The 11,125-nt window shown below is 61.9% G+C and overlaps 4 protein-coding genes across 4 annotated transcripts in view; 1 reads left to right on the forward strand and 3 right to left on the reverse strand.

Moving 5' to 3' along the window:
* The window catches only part of MNEG_7980 (hypothetical protein), a gene marked incomplete at both ends in the record, with an annotated part of 3,927 nt that extends 1,606 nt beyond the window's left edge, over nt 1–2,321 (reverse strand). Inside the window, 4 exons of the mRNA XM_014043544.1 lie at nt 258–572; nt 843–1,232; nt 1,437–1,558; nt 2,261–2,321. Coding sequence (XP_013898998.1) covers nt 258–572; nt 843–1,232; nt 1,437–1,558; nt 2,261–2,321 — 888 coding nt within the window. The remainder of the gene's footprint in view (nt 1–257; nt 573–842; nt 1,233–1,436; nt 1,559–2,260) is intronic.
* A 772-nt stretch (nt 2,322–3,093) lies between these two features.
* Nucleotides 3,094–3,847, reverse strand: MNEG_7981 (hypothetical protein; the record flags this gene model as incomplete). Its single annotated transcript, XM_014043545.1, has 4 exons — nt 3,094–3,109; nt 3,209–3,310; nt 3,477–3,724; nt 3,830–3,847. The coding sequence occupies 4 exons, from the start codon at nt 3,845–3,847 to the stop codon at nt 3,094–3,096; spliced, it is 384 nt and encodes a 127-aa protein (XP_013898999.1).
* Nucleotides 3,848–3,935: 88 nt separating this feature from the next.
* On the forward strand, nt 3,936–4,154 carry MNEG_7982 (hypothetical protein; the record flags this gene model as incomplete). The annotated part of the gene is made up of 2 exons (XM_014043546.1): nt 3,936–3,965; nt 4,011–4,154. 2 exons carry the CDS (start codon nt 3,936–3,938, stop codon nt 4,152–4,154), a joined length of 174 nt encoding a protein of 57 aa, XP_013899000.1.
* A 1,145-nt stretch (nt 4,155–5,299) lies between these two features.
* Nucleotides 5,300–10,721, reverse strand: MNEG_7983 (putative flavoprotein involved in K+ transport; the record flags this gene model as incomplete). Its single annotated transcript, XM_014043547.1, has 8 exons — nt 5,300–5,432; nt 5,658–5,813; nt 7,498–7,843; nt 7,912–8,614; nt 9,222–9,450; nt 9,812–9,964; nt 10,398–10,435; nt 10,710–10,721. 8 exons carry the CDS (start codon nt 10,719–10,721, stop codon nt 5,300–5,302), a joined length of 1,770 nt encoding a protein of 589 aa, XP_013899001.1.
* Between the last annotated feature and the right edge of the window lie 404 nt (nt 10,722–11,125).

The following is an 11,125-nucleotide window of genomic DNA, read 5'->3' on the forward strand; positions in this document are numbered from 1 at the left end:
GTGTGTGTGTGTGTGTGTGTGTGTGTGTGTGTGTGTGTGTGTGTGTGTGTGTGTGTGTGTGCGCGTGTGAGTGCGGGTGTGTTGGGTCATAACGGGCTGGAATCTGGTGCAGGTCTTGTGGTCAAGATAGACTGGTTACTAGTGTCAGCGTTGAATGATGCAGCCCCACCTGCTCAGTGCCCTGATTCAACCCTGCAGCCGAGGGACTCCGCCCAGCGACCCACGACACGCCGCACCTCGACACTGCCCGCGCTCACCTGCACCCTCCGCCTCAGCGCCGCCGCCGCCCGCTCGCCCCCCTCGGCCCGCGCCTCTCCCTCCGCCCCTGCCGCCTCCGCCGCCTCCGCCACGCCCTCGGCCTCGCGCCTCGCATCAGCTGCCGCCGCGGCCGCCGCCGCGGCCCTGCCCTCGGCTGTGAGGGCGGCAGCGCGTGCGGCGTCCAGGGACGCCTGCAGGCCAAAGCTGCGCCGCTCACAGCAGCCCAGGGCGAGCGCCATCGCATTAAGCAGCTCCGCGTACCGCAGGCGCAACCCCTCCAGCACCCGGCCGCGCTCGGCGCAGCCGACCGCAACCTGCGCGGCACGGCGCGGCGCCCGGGCGGCGGCCCGGTGCCCCGGCGTTGGTAGGGGGTGCTGCTGACGCAGGGGCAGGGGCGGGGCTGCACTGCGTTTGAGGGACTGCAGTACAGCTGGCAGGGCCCCATTGAAACGCGTGTGATCGTGCGCAGGCAGCTCCCTGGACCCATGCCCACTCCACACTGTGCCGCACATAGCAAGCATCTCGGAGTCACTCCTCCGTGTCTGCAGGCGAGCGCCGCCACGCACCCACCAATCCGTTCCCACCGGCACCTGATTGGCAGCGTCCCTCAGCAGAGCGTCCAACGCAGAGAACGCCGCCAGCAGCAGCGGGCTCGCCGCCTCTGGCAGCGCCTGCTGCTGCCGCTCCTGCCGCCGCGCCGTGTCGCCAGTGTCTTTGCCGCCCTCCTCCTTGCACGCGCAGGCCACAAAGCTGCCGGCGGCGTTGCCCATGAGCGCTCCCGGCCGCTGCCGCGGTGGGGCGCCGGGAGCGTGCTGCTCGGCGGCGGCTGAGTGGCGCGCCTGCAGTGCCAGGGCCGCGCCAGGGGGTAGCAGGCGCGCGAGGCGTGCCTCCAAGGCGAGCGCCTCTTCCCTGCCGACGGGGGTCGGCCCCGTTTCGGGCGCCGAGCTGCGCGCCAGCAGTCCCGCCAGAGGCTCCTGCGGCAGCGACAGGGCCGGCACTGTTGACAACTTCGCAAGCACTAGGGCCTCTTAGGCCTAGAAACATGCCGACATCATGCCCGTCCAGGGCGCTTCCAAGCACCCTGCAGCACCCTGCACTCAACAGGAGGCCGACAGGGTTGGGGCAGCGATGAGCCAGCGGTCGCGATGATGAGCCAGCGATGAGCCAGCCAGACGCACCCTAAGGAACGCCTCCACGCTGCGCTCGCTCAATAGCTGCGTCTCATCCAGCCCCGGCTCCCGCCGCCGCCCGTGCCACGGCTGCGCCTGCGACGACCTGGTCGCCTCGGCTCCCAGGGCCGCTGGAGGGGAGGGCAGGCGGCGACCCAGGCCGACCACAGCGGCCGAGTCGTCCCAAGGGTTGCTGTCTCTCCCTGCTGCCGCCCAAGATGACGGCGCGGACGGCCGTGACGCGGCTGGACGGGCACCCCCGCCTGGCGCCACGTGGGGGCATTGGGATGGCTTTGGCGCCTGTTCAAGTCGACGCTGCCACTGCTGCTGCTGCTGCTGCTGCTGCCGATGCCGTTGTCCCTGGCGCTGTGCTTGCTGCGAGGCGGGCGGCCCCTTGCCGCCCTCCAAGGGGGACGTTAATCGAGACGAGCCGCTCAGCCCGCCCGGGCTGCGCGCTGCGGCTGGGCTCCCGCCCCTTGTCTCCGCGCCCGGCGCGGGCCTCAGCTCTGACAGAGCGCACTCGAGCCCGGACAGCTGCGACCGGAGCGTCCCGATTTCGCCCATCGCCCTGACAATGCCGGGGTCGTCGCAGCTGCAGTCCTGCAGTGGTGTGGGCTGGTCGCGGGCGCTTGCGCTCCCGCCGTCAAGCGCAGGCTCGCCGCCAATCGCTGCGGCCAGAGCCATGCTGCTGGATACTGCGAGGCGGGCATCTGCCAGCAGACGTGCGTTGGGGAGAGCGGGCCGCGACGCCGTAAATGCATAGGCCCAGCAGCGGCGACGAGGGCACATCACGATCCACGCGCGCCTGCTGCGTTGGGCAGCTGCTGACGCACCTGTCAAGTTCTTGACGCGGTCGTTATAAGCGCGCGTGCGTGAAAGCGAAAAGGGCAGCATATTCACATTCGCGCAGTATTTTGTCGCATAGAGCACTGTCAGTCCATCACGATCCAGTGAGGTAGGCAAAATAAATTAGGTAAGAACCGCCTCATCATATGAATGATGTGCATTTCAGCTGCGTAACGACTAACGAGAGATTCCCTGGCTAGATCAACCTTGAAGCACGCCCAGCGCACGGGCCGGTACGCGGCCCTTCGTAATGAAAGAATACTATATCAACATAGGTACTGATTTTGATTGCAAATGAGTTGTCGCAGCTGTTGCACCGCTTTCATCACTTAGTCAACATGCAGTCAAACCTTGCTGTCACAGCTCTCTGTTGGCCCGCCTGAACCCAGGACAAATGCATGCCTGCATGCAAGCTTGACATCGGGGCAGGAAAATGCGTCACGTGTCACCATTTTTCAATATCTGGTTACTTGGCATGCATTGCGCAACGCGACCCACCCGCCCATGCTGAGCAGAGGGGGTTCTCATTGCAAATGTGAGATGTGCAGAGCTGGTACACATGCATGCGTGTGTGGCACGACGCGCACAAATGAAGTCCTTGAAAGCAGCATATACCATGTCAAGTTTGGGCACACATGCTCTGGACTCGTGCAGACGTGCATATTCTTCAGTGACATTTCAGTTCTGCGGAGCCAAATAAACAACGCAGGCGCTTTAGGGTGAATACAAGCCATGAGCTTGATCTTGATCAATGGCCACAACAGAATTTGGCAAAACTTGATACGGAAAAGAGGCATCCAATGTATGACCAGGCGAGGGGCTACGCCGGCATATCTCTGCAACCACCAATAAGAAGAGAGGCAGGGCAACGCATAGGCAGCAAGTGACATCTTCACTCCAGGCTTTCCATCGGCCAGCCCTGTGCCCTGGCCCACGCTTCGCCGTCAGCCTGCCCCTCAGCAAACATGAGGCGGATCGTGGCCTCATCTGGGGGGTTGAGCATGAATGTGAACCACTGGATTGGCGACAGCGCGCTCCTGCATACACAGATAGAGATTTTAGCCATTGGCCATAGTGAGCTGATCTGTATGCGATGAGGGTGAATGCACAGCAGTGTTATGGTTGCACGCACGCGGCAATTGTTGGCTTGCAGTGTCCCATTGACCCCTGTCAAGCAGGATCATCACGCTCCCAGGTACGCACCGCCGCCACCGCCCCGGGTACACATCTGCGACGGGCTCAAGGTTTGCAGCGAGGATCTTGGACCAGGCGCGCACGTCCAGCTTCGTGAGGGTCCCGCTCGTGTAGGCACCCGTCAGCGCTTTCCAAGGATTGGTGCCAAGCCAGCCGCGTGCCGCGAACGCAGCTGCCTTGAGGGTGGACCACAGCTCGCGGGGGTCCAGGAGGCCCTCCAAAGTGCGCCGCGGCTCAAAGGGCGGCAGCGCAGAGATCTGTTGGATGTGGAAGGCATATGCGAGGGGCACAGAGGGACACAGCGTTGCAACATGGTGGGTCAAAAGGAAGAGGGCTAGGGACGGCCAGACAGGGACGAGCACCTTCCCTAGCACCAGCATATAGCATGCATGTGTAGCCGGGCGAACGAAGGTGAGGAACAGGGCGTACGAGGGTTCTGCGTGGATGAGTGCATGCCCTGAAATTCTAATGGCAAGGGACTGCGTCTCGAACCCTCAGGTCAGGAGCTATGCGCAGCGGTCTCGCGTCACTTGAGCAGTGCAGCGGCAGCAGCGGCAGCAGCAGCAGCAGCAGCAGCAGCAGCAGCAGCAGCAGCAGCAGCAGCAGCAGCAGCAGCAGCAGCAGCAGCAGCAGCAGCAGCAGCAGCAGCAGCAACAGGAGCGGCAGCGGCAGCGGCGCATTCCCTGACCTTCCTGTGCATGGATGCCGGGACCAACTCACCTTGATGCAGTAGGTCACCCCATCCGGGCAGGGCAGCATTTGTGAAAATATCCCATCAAACTGCGGGTGATAATTTTGTGTTCATGGAGTTGTGGCAGTACCCGTTCATGTGGGCGCTTTGTATTGGCACCAGGAGGCTGGGCGGTCAGGGTTGCGGTAACCAGGCACCCAGCACGCTGTGCCGGTGCCAGGGGCTCTTACCGCTGGCGCGCCTTTCAGCTGTATTGTAGGCGTGCGTGCCGACCAGCCAGGCACGAAAGCGCTTGCGCGTAGCGTGTTGATCACCTGAGGGCAAAGCAGCGGGCAATGCAGGGCTGCAAGACTGGCAGAATCACGATTGACCTTGGCAGAATCATGATTGACCTTGCAAGCGCAGGGTGAAGGCGCACGCACAGTTGGCGCTGCTCTACAAAGTGCCGCCTGCCGCAACTGTGACGAGGCCCCATGCCATCATCAAGCTACACGTGCTGCCGCCGAAGTTCCTGCCCTGGGCGCACCTCCTCTCGGCTGCCATATGTGCAGACCGCCTCGCCAACGGGGTGCGATGTGGTGTTGCGTGAAATGACCATGCAAGCCCGTCCTGTAATCGCTTCGGACACGTTTGGCTTGAGCACCTGCCATCAGTGGGCGCAAGCATCAGAAAAATGCAAGCGCCTGCAAAACACGCCTGCAGGTTCCTGTGTGGCACACGCTCAGTGTTGAACCCCGTTCTGCTATACAAAGCATTGCATGCTAGACCTCCCTCCACACCAACACATGCATGCGTGCGCGCGCATGCTCACACCCACCTTTTCAACGAGCACCGTGTACGCCTCATCGAGACTCTCAAAGCAATTGCGCAGCCCAACCATCCGACAGCGCTCACTGAAAGGAATGCCGTGCTGCAAGAATTCGTCGTGCGAGCCCATGCCTAAAGGCGGCAAAAGCGGCGGAGGGTCAGCGCACTTGGCGTCATTTGTGGGGGTTGTGAAGCCGGTTGCGCGTGCGTGTCAGCTGCTGCTGCTCTAGCCGTGCTGGGAAAAAAATCTATGTGGGGAAGCTGAGAAGCATTCTGCGCTGTGTGGGGCGTGGTGGTCCTTGTCTGCGGTTGGATGACGTGTTCATGTACAGAGTTACTCACCTACATAGTTTATGCCCATCAGGAGAGCGCCCACCGACGACCCCGCGCTTCGCACGCGGCTGGGCGTGATGATTCCCAGGCGGTTGAGGGACAGGTTGACGCCCACCATGTAGAACACCAGGAAGCTGCCCAAGCACGCAAGATGAGTAATTTGGGATGTCCGTGTCAAGGCGTTGAGGTGATGTGGAGCAGAGCGGCAAAAAATTTGCGCATATGCAGCAGAGGTAGCGTACGAGCCCATGGTGCTTTTGGCAGTGTGCGGCCCATGCCCGCCAGCCACGCAGCCCGTGTCCTGCACGGCTTGAGCCTCAAGAGGGGAATGCGTTCTTGATGCACAGCGACGAGCTCACCCGGCAGCTGCGAATCCGATGCCCAGGGTGTCGTCAGCCACGGCCTGCTCCAGGGAGGTGGACGGGTGCAGCAGCGGTGGCAGAGTCCCGCCCGCATCGCCACCCAGCATGAGCTGCACCGCTCCGGGTGCCTCCGCGAGCAGCATGGCGGTCTCCCTGCAGTGTGTGCATGCGTCGGGATCTGCATGTGCATGCGCACACATGTCTTGCTTGCATGTTGGTGCACGTGCAGGTCGCAATCGCGGCGGTCAACACGCTGCCCAACAGACGCAGATTGCCCCCCATCCGGCTGCGGCTAGGCAGGTATATATGCTGCGTCTTGGTGAACAGCGATGCAAATGGCGAAGGTACTTTAGTGCTGCGAAGACAAGCCGCCAGCTGCCGCGTTGCTGCTGCATCCGCTTGCACGTGCAATCCATTAGATGCGTTCTGCTGCGCAGCACAAGCAGCGCTCGGGCGCACACGGTGCGGGACTCACCGCCCTTCGCTACGCTCAGCAGGCCTTCCGAGAAGCCAGACTATGATTTTTTGCGACCTTGACTCGCTCGTGTGCGCTTGTCACCCGGCTTCGCCCGCGACAAGGAGCCACAACAACAGATACGAGCGAATGGACACGCAGTATTGCAACTTGACGCCGAGTATACATTTTCCGGCGCAAATGGGGTTTGTGACGACGTTATTTGCACCTTGCGGGTTCCATCCTGTTGCACACAGCACCACGCTTGGCACCAACCGCCAACGTAGCTGCCTGCAGAGGCTGGAGCATGCACGCGCGCTATGGCAGTGCTGATGGAAGCTATTTTTTCCTACAAAAAGGAGGCGCTTGTCAGCAACTCCTAGCATTACCATATTAAGAGCACATCAAAGCGCACGGATGTGCACGTCACATGTGGCATTTGGACGGCGGCCCTGCCAAGTGTCTTGTGTGTCATGGTTGAGTACATGCGAAATCAAGGTGCCCCATGCCTGTCCAAGCACATAATTGGGATGCACACAGGGTGCCGGAAAGTGCAGCTGCCCTGTTGACGGCTGGCAACGCTGCACACCTGCGCCCCTTGTGCATGTCAGCACGCACATACGCGCACACCCAGCTGGTCTCCTATCCGATCCAATTACACATGACCCATAATTGCCGCAGCATGACACGCAAAGCAGCAACAGGTCTCTTACCCCAACAACGGACCGCGTGAGCGAGGCGTGGACCCCACATGCGGTCCGCAGCGGCGGCGAAGTGCTAGCCCGCCAACACCCCTCTTGCGGTTGCTGCAGTAATTCAGCCAGGGATCACTTGACTCATTACAATCACTGCTGAAGCTCCTTGTGTGCCATTGCGTGCTTCACGTGGTTGACTTGCCAACCCCATCCATTTGCGTCACGTGTTAGGTACAGGTGAGACAGAAGTAGCAAATCTCAAGAGTCATAGTCTTCCACACCAAGGAATAATTGGGCTGCGAAATCGGATGGGGAACAGCACAACATAATCAAGCACTCAGTATTGAAAAAAATCAATATTGTCAAGGGGATGAATGTGGTTGCTGCTCCTCACCCGATATTATCATTGCGAGTTCACACATTGCAGACCAGGGGTACGGGCACATCCCCAGGCGTGATAACATAAAAGACAAACATGATGCCGGCCATGCGCTTTACCGTAGTAAGTATGACAATTAGGGCTTCAGCACAGGCGTGAAGCGAAGGAGCCAGGAGGCTGCGCGACTTCAGAGGAAGGCGGGCTCGCGCGCGGATTTCAGAAAAGGCGGTTGGAAGGGATGCAAAGCGCTCTGCAGGGCTTCAAAAACAGTACTTGCCCTGAAAAAATGATGATGGCAGCAAAGCCTACCCACCGATTACCACGGTCAGTGCCGAGTCGTCTGCGACTCCGAGCCCCTCGACACCCGCGCTGGCGGGTGCGCCGTCAACACCACTGGGCGGCGCGCGGGGCAGGTTATCAAGGACAAGCCCCAGCTTGATGATGCGCTCGGGGAAGAACACGGTGGTGCGGTGGACCAGGCGATAATACATGTAAATGAGCCCCACCCTGAGCCGCCACACGGCAAACGGGAAGCGCGCGCGGCTGAGCGGCGCGGCCGCGAGCAGCGGCTCCACGCCGTTGAGCAGCCGCCGCGGCCCCGCCTCTGGCGTTGCGGGGTCGAGCAGCGCGGGGTGCGGCGGCGGGCCGGCCGACGCTGCCCACGAGGTGAAGAGCGTGCAGGCGCCAAAGGGCACTTTCCAGTGGCATCCAGCAAATCCTCACCCACCAGCAGCAGCTTCCCGGCAGCTTTGGGGCCGGTGGCAAGGAAGGCGGCAAAGTTGGTTGGCTTTTCGAAGCCGTCGGGGCGCTCTGGCGGCGCGTAGCCGGTGCCAAGCAGGAGCGTGTCGATGCCGTGGAGGACCTCGCCGGTCGACAGGTGCACGGCGCCGCCCTCGACCTTGGACACCTCGGCGCCAGCGTGGCGCGACAGGTCTTTGCGCCGGCGCAGCAGCAGGCTGCGGCCGGGGACGTACTGAGTGCGCCGCATGTCGAACCAGGCGCGCGGCACCCAGGAGCGGGTCCCCGCGAGAGAGTGGTGCAGAAACACGGCCAGGTTGACAGCCAGGTTGAGCAGGTGCAGGGCAAACGCGCCGAGCATCAGCTGCAGCATGACCATGGGCCACATCGTCCTGACCTCGCACCCCGAGAAGAATTTGGGCTCGCGCAGGATCCACTCGACCGGGCCCGCAGCGCCTGCCTCGAGGCTGTTGAGGCAGAGGTCGAGCCCCGACGCGCCCGCACCCACGACGGCGACACGCTTGCCGCTGGCGGCGGCAGCAAAATCTGTAATCTGGCTGGAGTGCATGATGGCGACGCTGTTGTCGTTGGGAATGGGAGGGATGATGGGCCGCGCGTGCTTGCCGGTGCCCAGGAGGATGCGACGTGCACGAGTCTCGAGATTGGCGCCGTCCGTGAGGCGAGAAACCTGAGGGGTTGAATGCAATGGTTGTCAGGGATCTGAGTGGGGAGTAAGGAGGGGGAGGCAAGGAATGGTAAAAAGGATTGGTGGAACACTTGGACCCCGTGTGCATCATGGCGCCGCCGTACCTGCACACACACTGATGCTGCAGGCTCTGCGCCGCCTCACTCTATATCGCCCTCTACCATTCTCATGCATCCTGTAATTGTAATTGCCCCTTGCGCAATCATCCCCCCCCAAACACACACACACACACACACACACACACGCACCTATGCACGCACGCACGCACGCACGCACGCGTGCGCACGCCCCCCCCCCCAAAAAACCAACATGCACCCACGTGCCACCCCTTGCAAGCAAATCGCCGCAATGGCGATGAAATATCAATGTGGCGGGTGCACACAAGCAAGCGCACGTGCAAAGACACAAATGGACGCGCACGCGCACCCCTCCCCCCCGGGTACGCACACATGCACACCCACCCACACAAGCACCCGCCGTTGTGCACAACGGTCTCCGGTGCGCTGCAGGCAACGCCAGGGCGTTTGCGATCTCTCACATTCTCGCCCACGCATGCGCAGCACCGACGCACCAACAGCGCACAGCGCACCTGGCAGACCCACTGCTGCTCTTTGTCAGACCACGCGTAGCCTGCCAGCTTGTGGCCGAGCCGGATGTGCGGCAGCAGCCCCTGGAGGCGCACCTTGGTCTCAAGCATGTGCACCACATCGTCGGCAGTCCACACGGCCTTGCGCGTCGTGAAGCCCTCGGTGCAGAAGTCGATGGGGTCGTTCTGGACGGTCTGCCAGCGCGGGATCCAGGCCCAAAGACCGCCGATGCTGCGCAGCGGTCGGTGGGCGAGCGAATGCAGAGGTACTTAGGATTGGATACGGCTGCCGGCAGGCAACGGAGGGCCATGGTAGGTGTGTGCTTGCATTGAGATAAGGGTGAAAACGCTAGTCGCATGCAGTGTGAATGGGTCAGGCCGAGAATCTTGCTTGAGTGCGACACGCGCACAGCTGCTTGACCGCTCGATACCGCGTGTGCAGCCAGCCATGGCCCCAACAAGCTGGTAGGTGGCCGCAGCAGCACTGCCCAGAAGCCAGCCCGCTGAGGCTTGCTCGGCCCCTCGCTCTCCGTCATGCCTCGCGTGCTGCACCATGCATGTGCACGCAGGCACGCGCGCAGGCACATGCTCACCGGTCCTGCTGTTCAATCAGCAGTACGTCGGCGCGCTCCGCGCGTGCAAAGCTTCCCAAGGCGTAGATGCCGGTGATGCCGGCGCCAACGATGAGCCATTCGTACGTGGGGAGGGTGTCGGGCTCCATGCCAGCGCCGCGGCCGGGCTCGCGGCTGTACAATTCAGCCGTCCCAGAAGGTTGGGCGTGATGGATGGGAATCACGACGGCGAGCAAGCTTAAAGTGGGCTGGTGGCGCTAGACCAAAGCTGGGGCGGCGGTGCAGCAGCCTGCGCGAGATTCTGGGAAGTGCAGTGGGGCGGGAGGGGAGGATGGGCGCCAAGGCGGTGAGGTCGGGGCGAGAGACTGTGGCCGTTAAGGTGTGCTGATACAACTACGCTGCTTCCTGAAACGTGCAATTGGCGCACTTGTTTGCGCTTATCCCGAAGCGGAGTAAATACACCGTCAGCAAACGGCGAGGTTCTCATTCCCTGCCCTCTGCTTCGTGTCTGCGACTCTCAACTTTCTACCTATCAATTATATGGCCTCGATCAGCCACGCGCGCGTGGGGTGTCAGCCCATAAGCGCATCCATCGCCTGTGTCTCACCGCAAGTCGCCACTCTTGCCGGTCGCGCGCTCGAACTTCTATGCAACCAAATCAAGCAATGTGCAGAACCTCTGAGTTTGCAAGCAGTGCCAACCTCTAGCTTGTCTGGTAACGGGGCAAATCAAGCAACTATGCCAGTACGCAGGGAGCTGCAGGTCACCGGCCCACTCAGCACAGGTGACCCACACACCCCACACCCATTGCCAGTCAGAGCATCACAGCTGGCTGTGATGCGCCGCGATGCCACACTCCTGTGCACATAAGTAAGGTGACTGGTAACTCGAAGCATGACACGCGCGCCCCGTGCCTCACTTTGATGATCATTGTTGCGCGCGGGTCCCCGCGTGTGCAGTGCTCGCGACGATGCCGCTAGCCGCCACCGCTGCCGCCACTGCAGCCTGCAAGCCGACAAGCTCCCAGCGGGAACTCAAGCTGCGGCTACGTGTCAGCCAGTGTTGCATGGTCAACGCGAGCGGCAGCGATCGGGGCGGCCGCAGCCGTGCGCCGCCAGTTCCTTGCACTCTGTGACTGCATTCTGCAACAAGTGCAATGCAATGGTTTTGCGTGGCGCTGCCGTCAACTGCAGCTGCATCGCAGCTCACAGCCAGCCGACAAGGCCCAAGCCTGTGCTTTGCTTTGCATATTTTACAGAACATCAGATGCAGATCATGTGGCCAGCCACGGAGAGCAAGGATCTGGCAGACACACAGGTACCAAGCAGGGCGGCG

Source organism: Monoraphidium neglectum, assembly GCF_000611645.1.
Source record: "Monoraphidium neglectum strain SAG 48.87 unplaced genomic scaffold scaffold01468, whole genome shotgun sequence".
NCBI lineage: Eukaryota > Viridiplantae > Chlorophyta > Chlorophyceae > Sphaeropleales > Selenastraceae > Monoraphidium > Monoraphidium neglectum.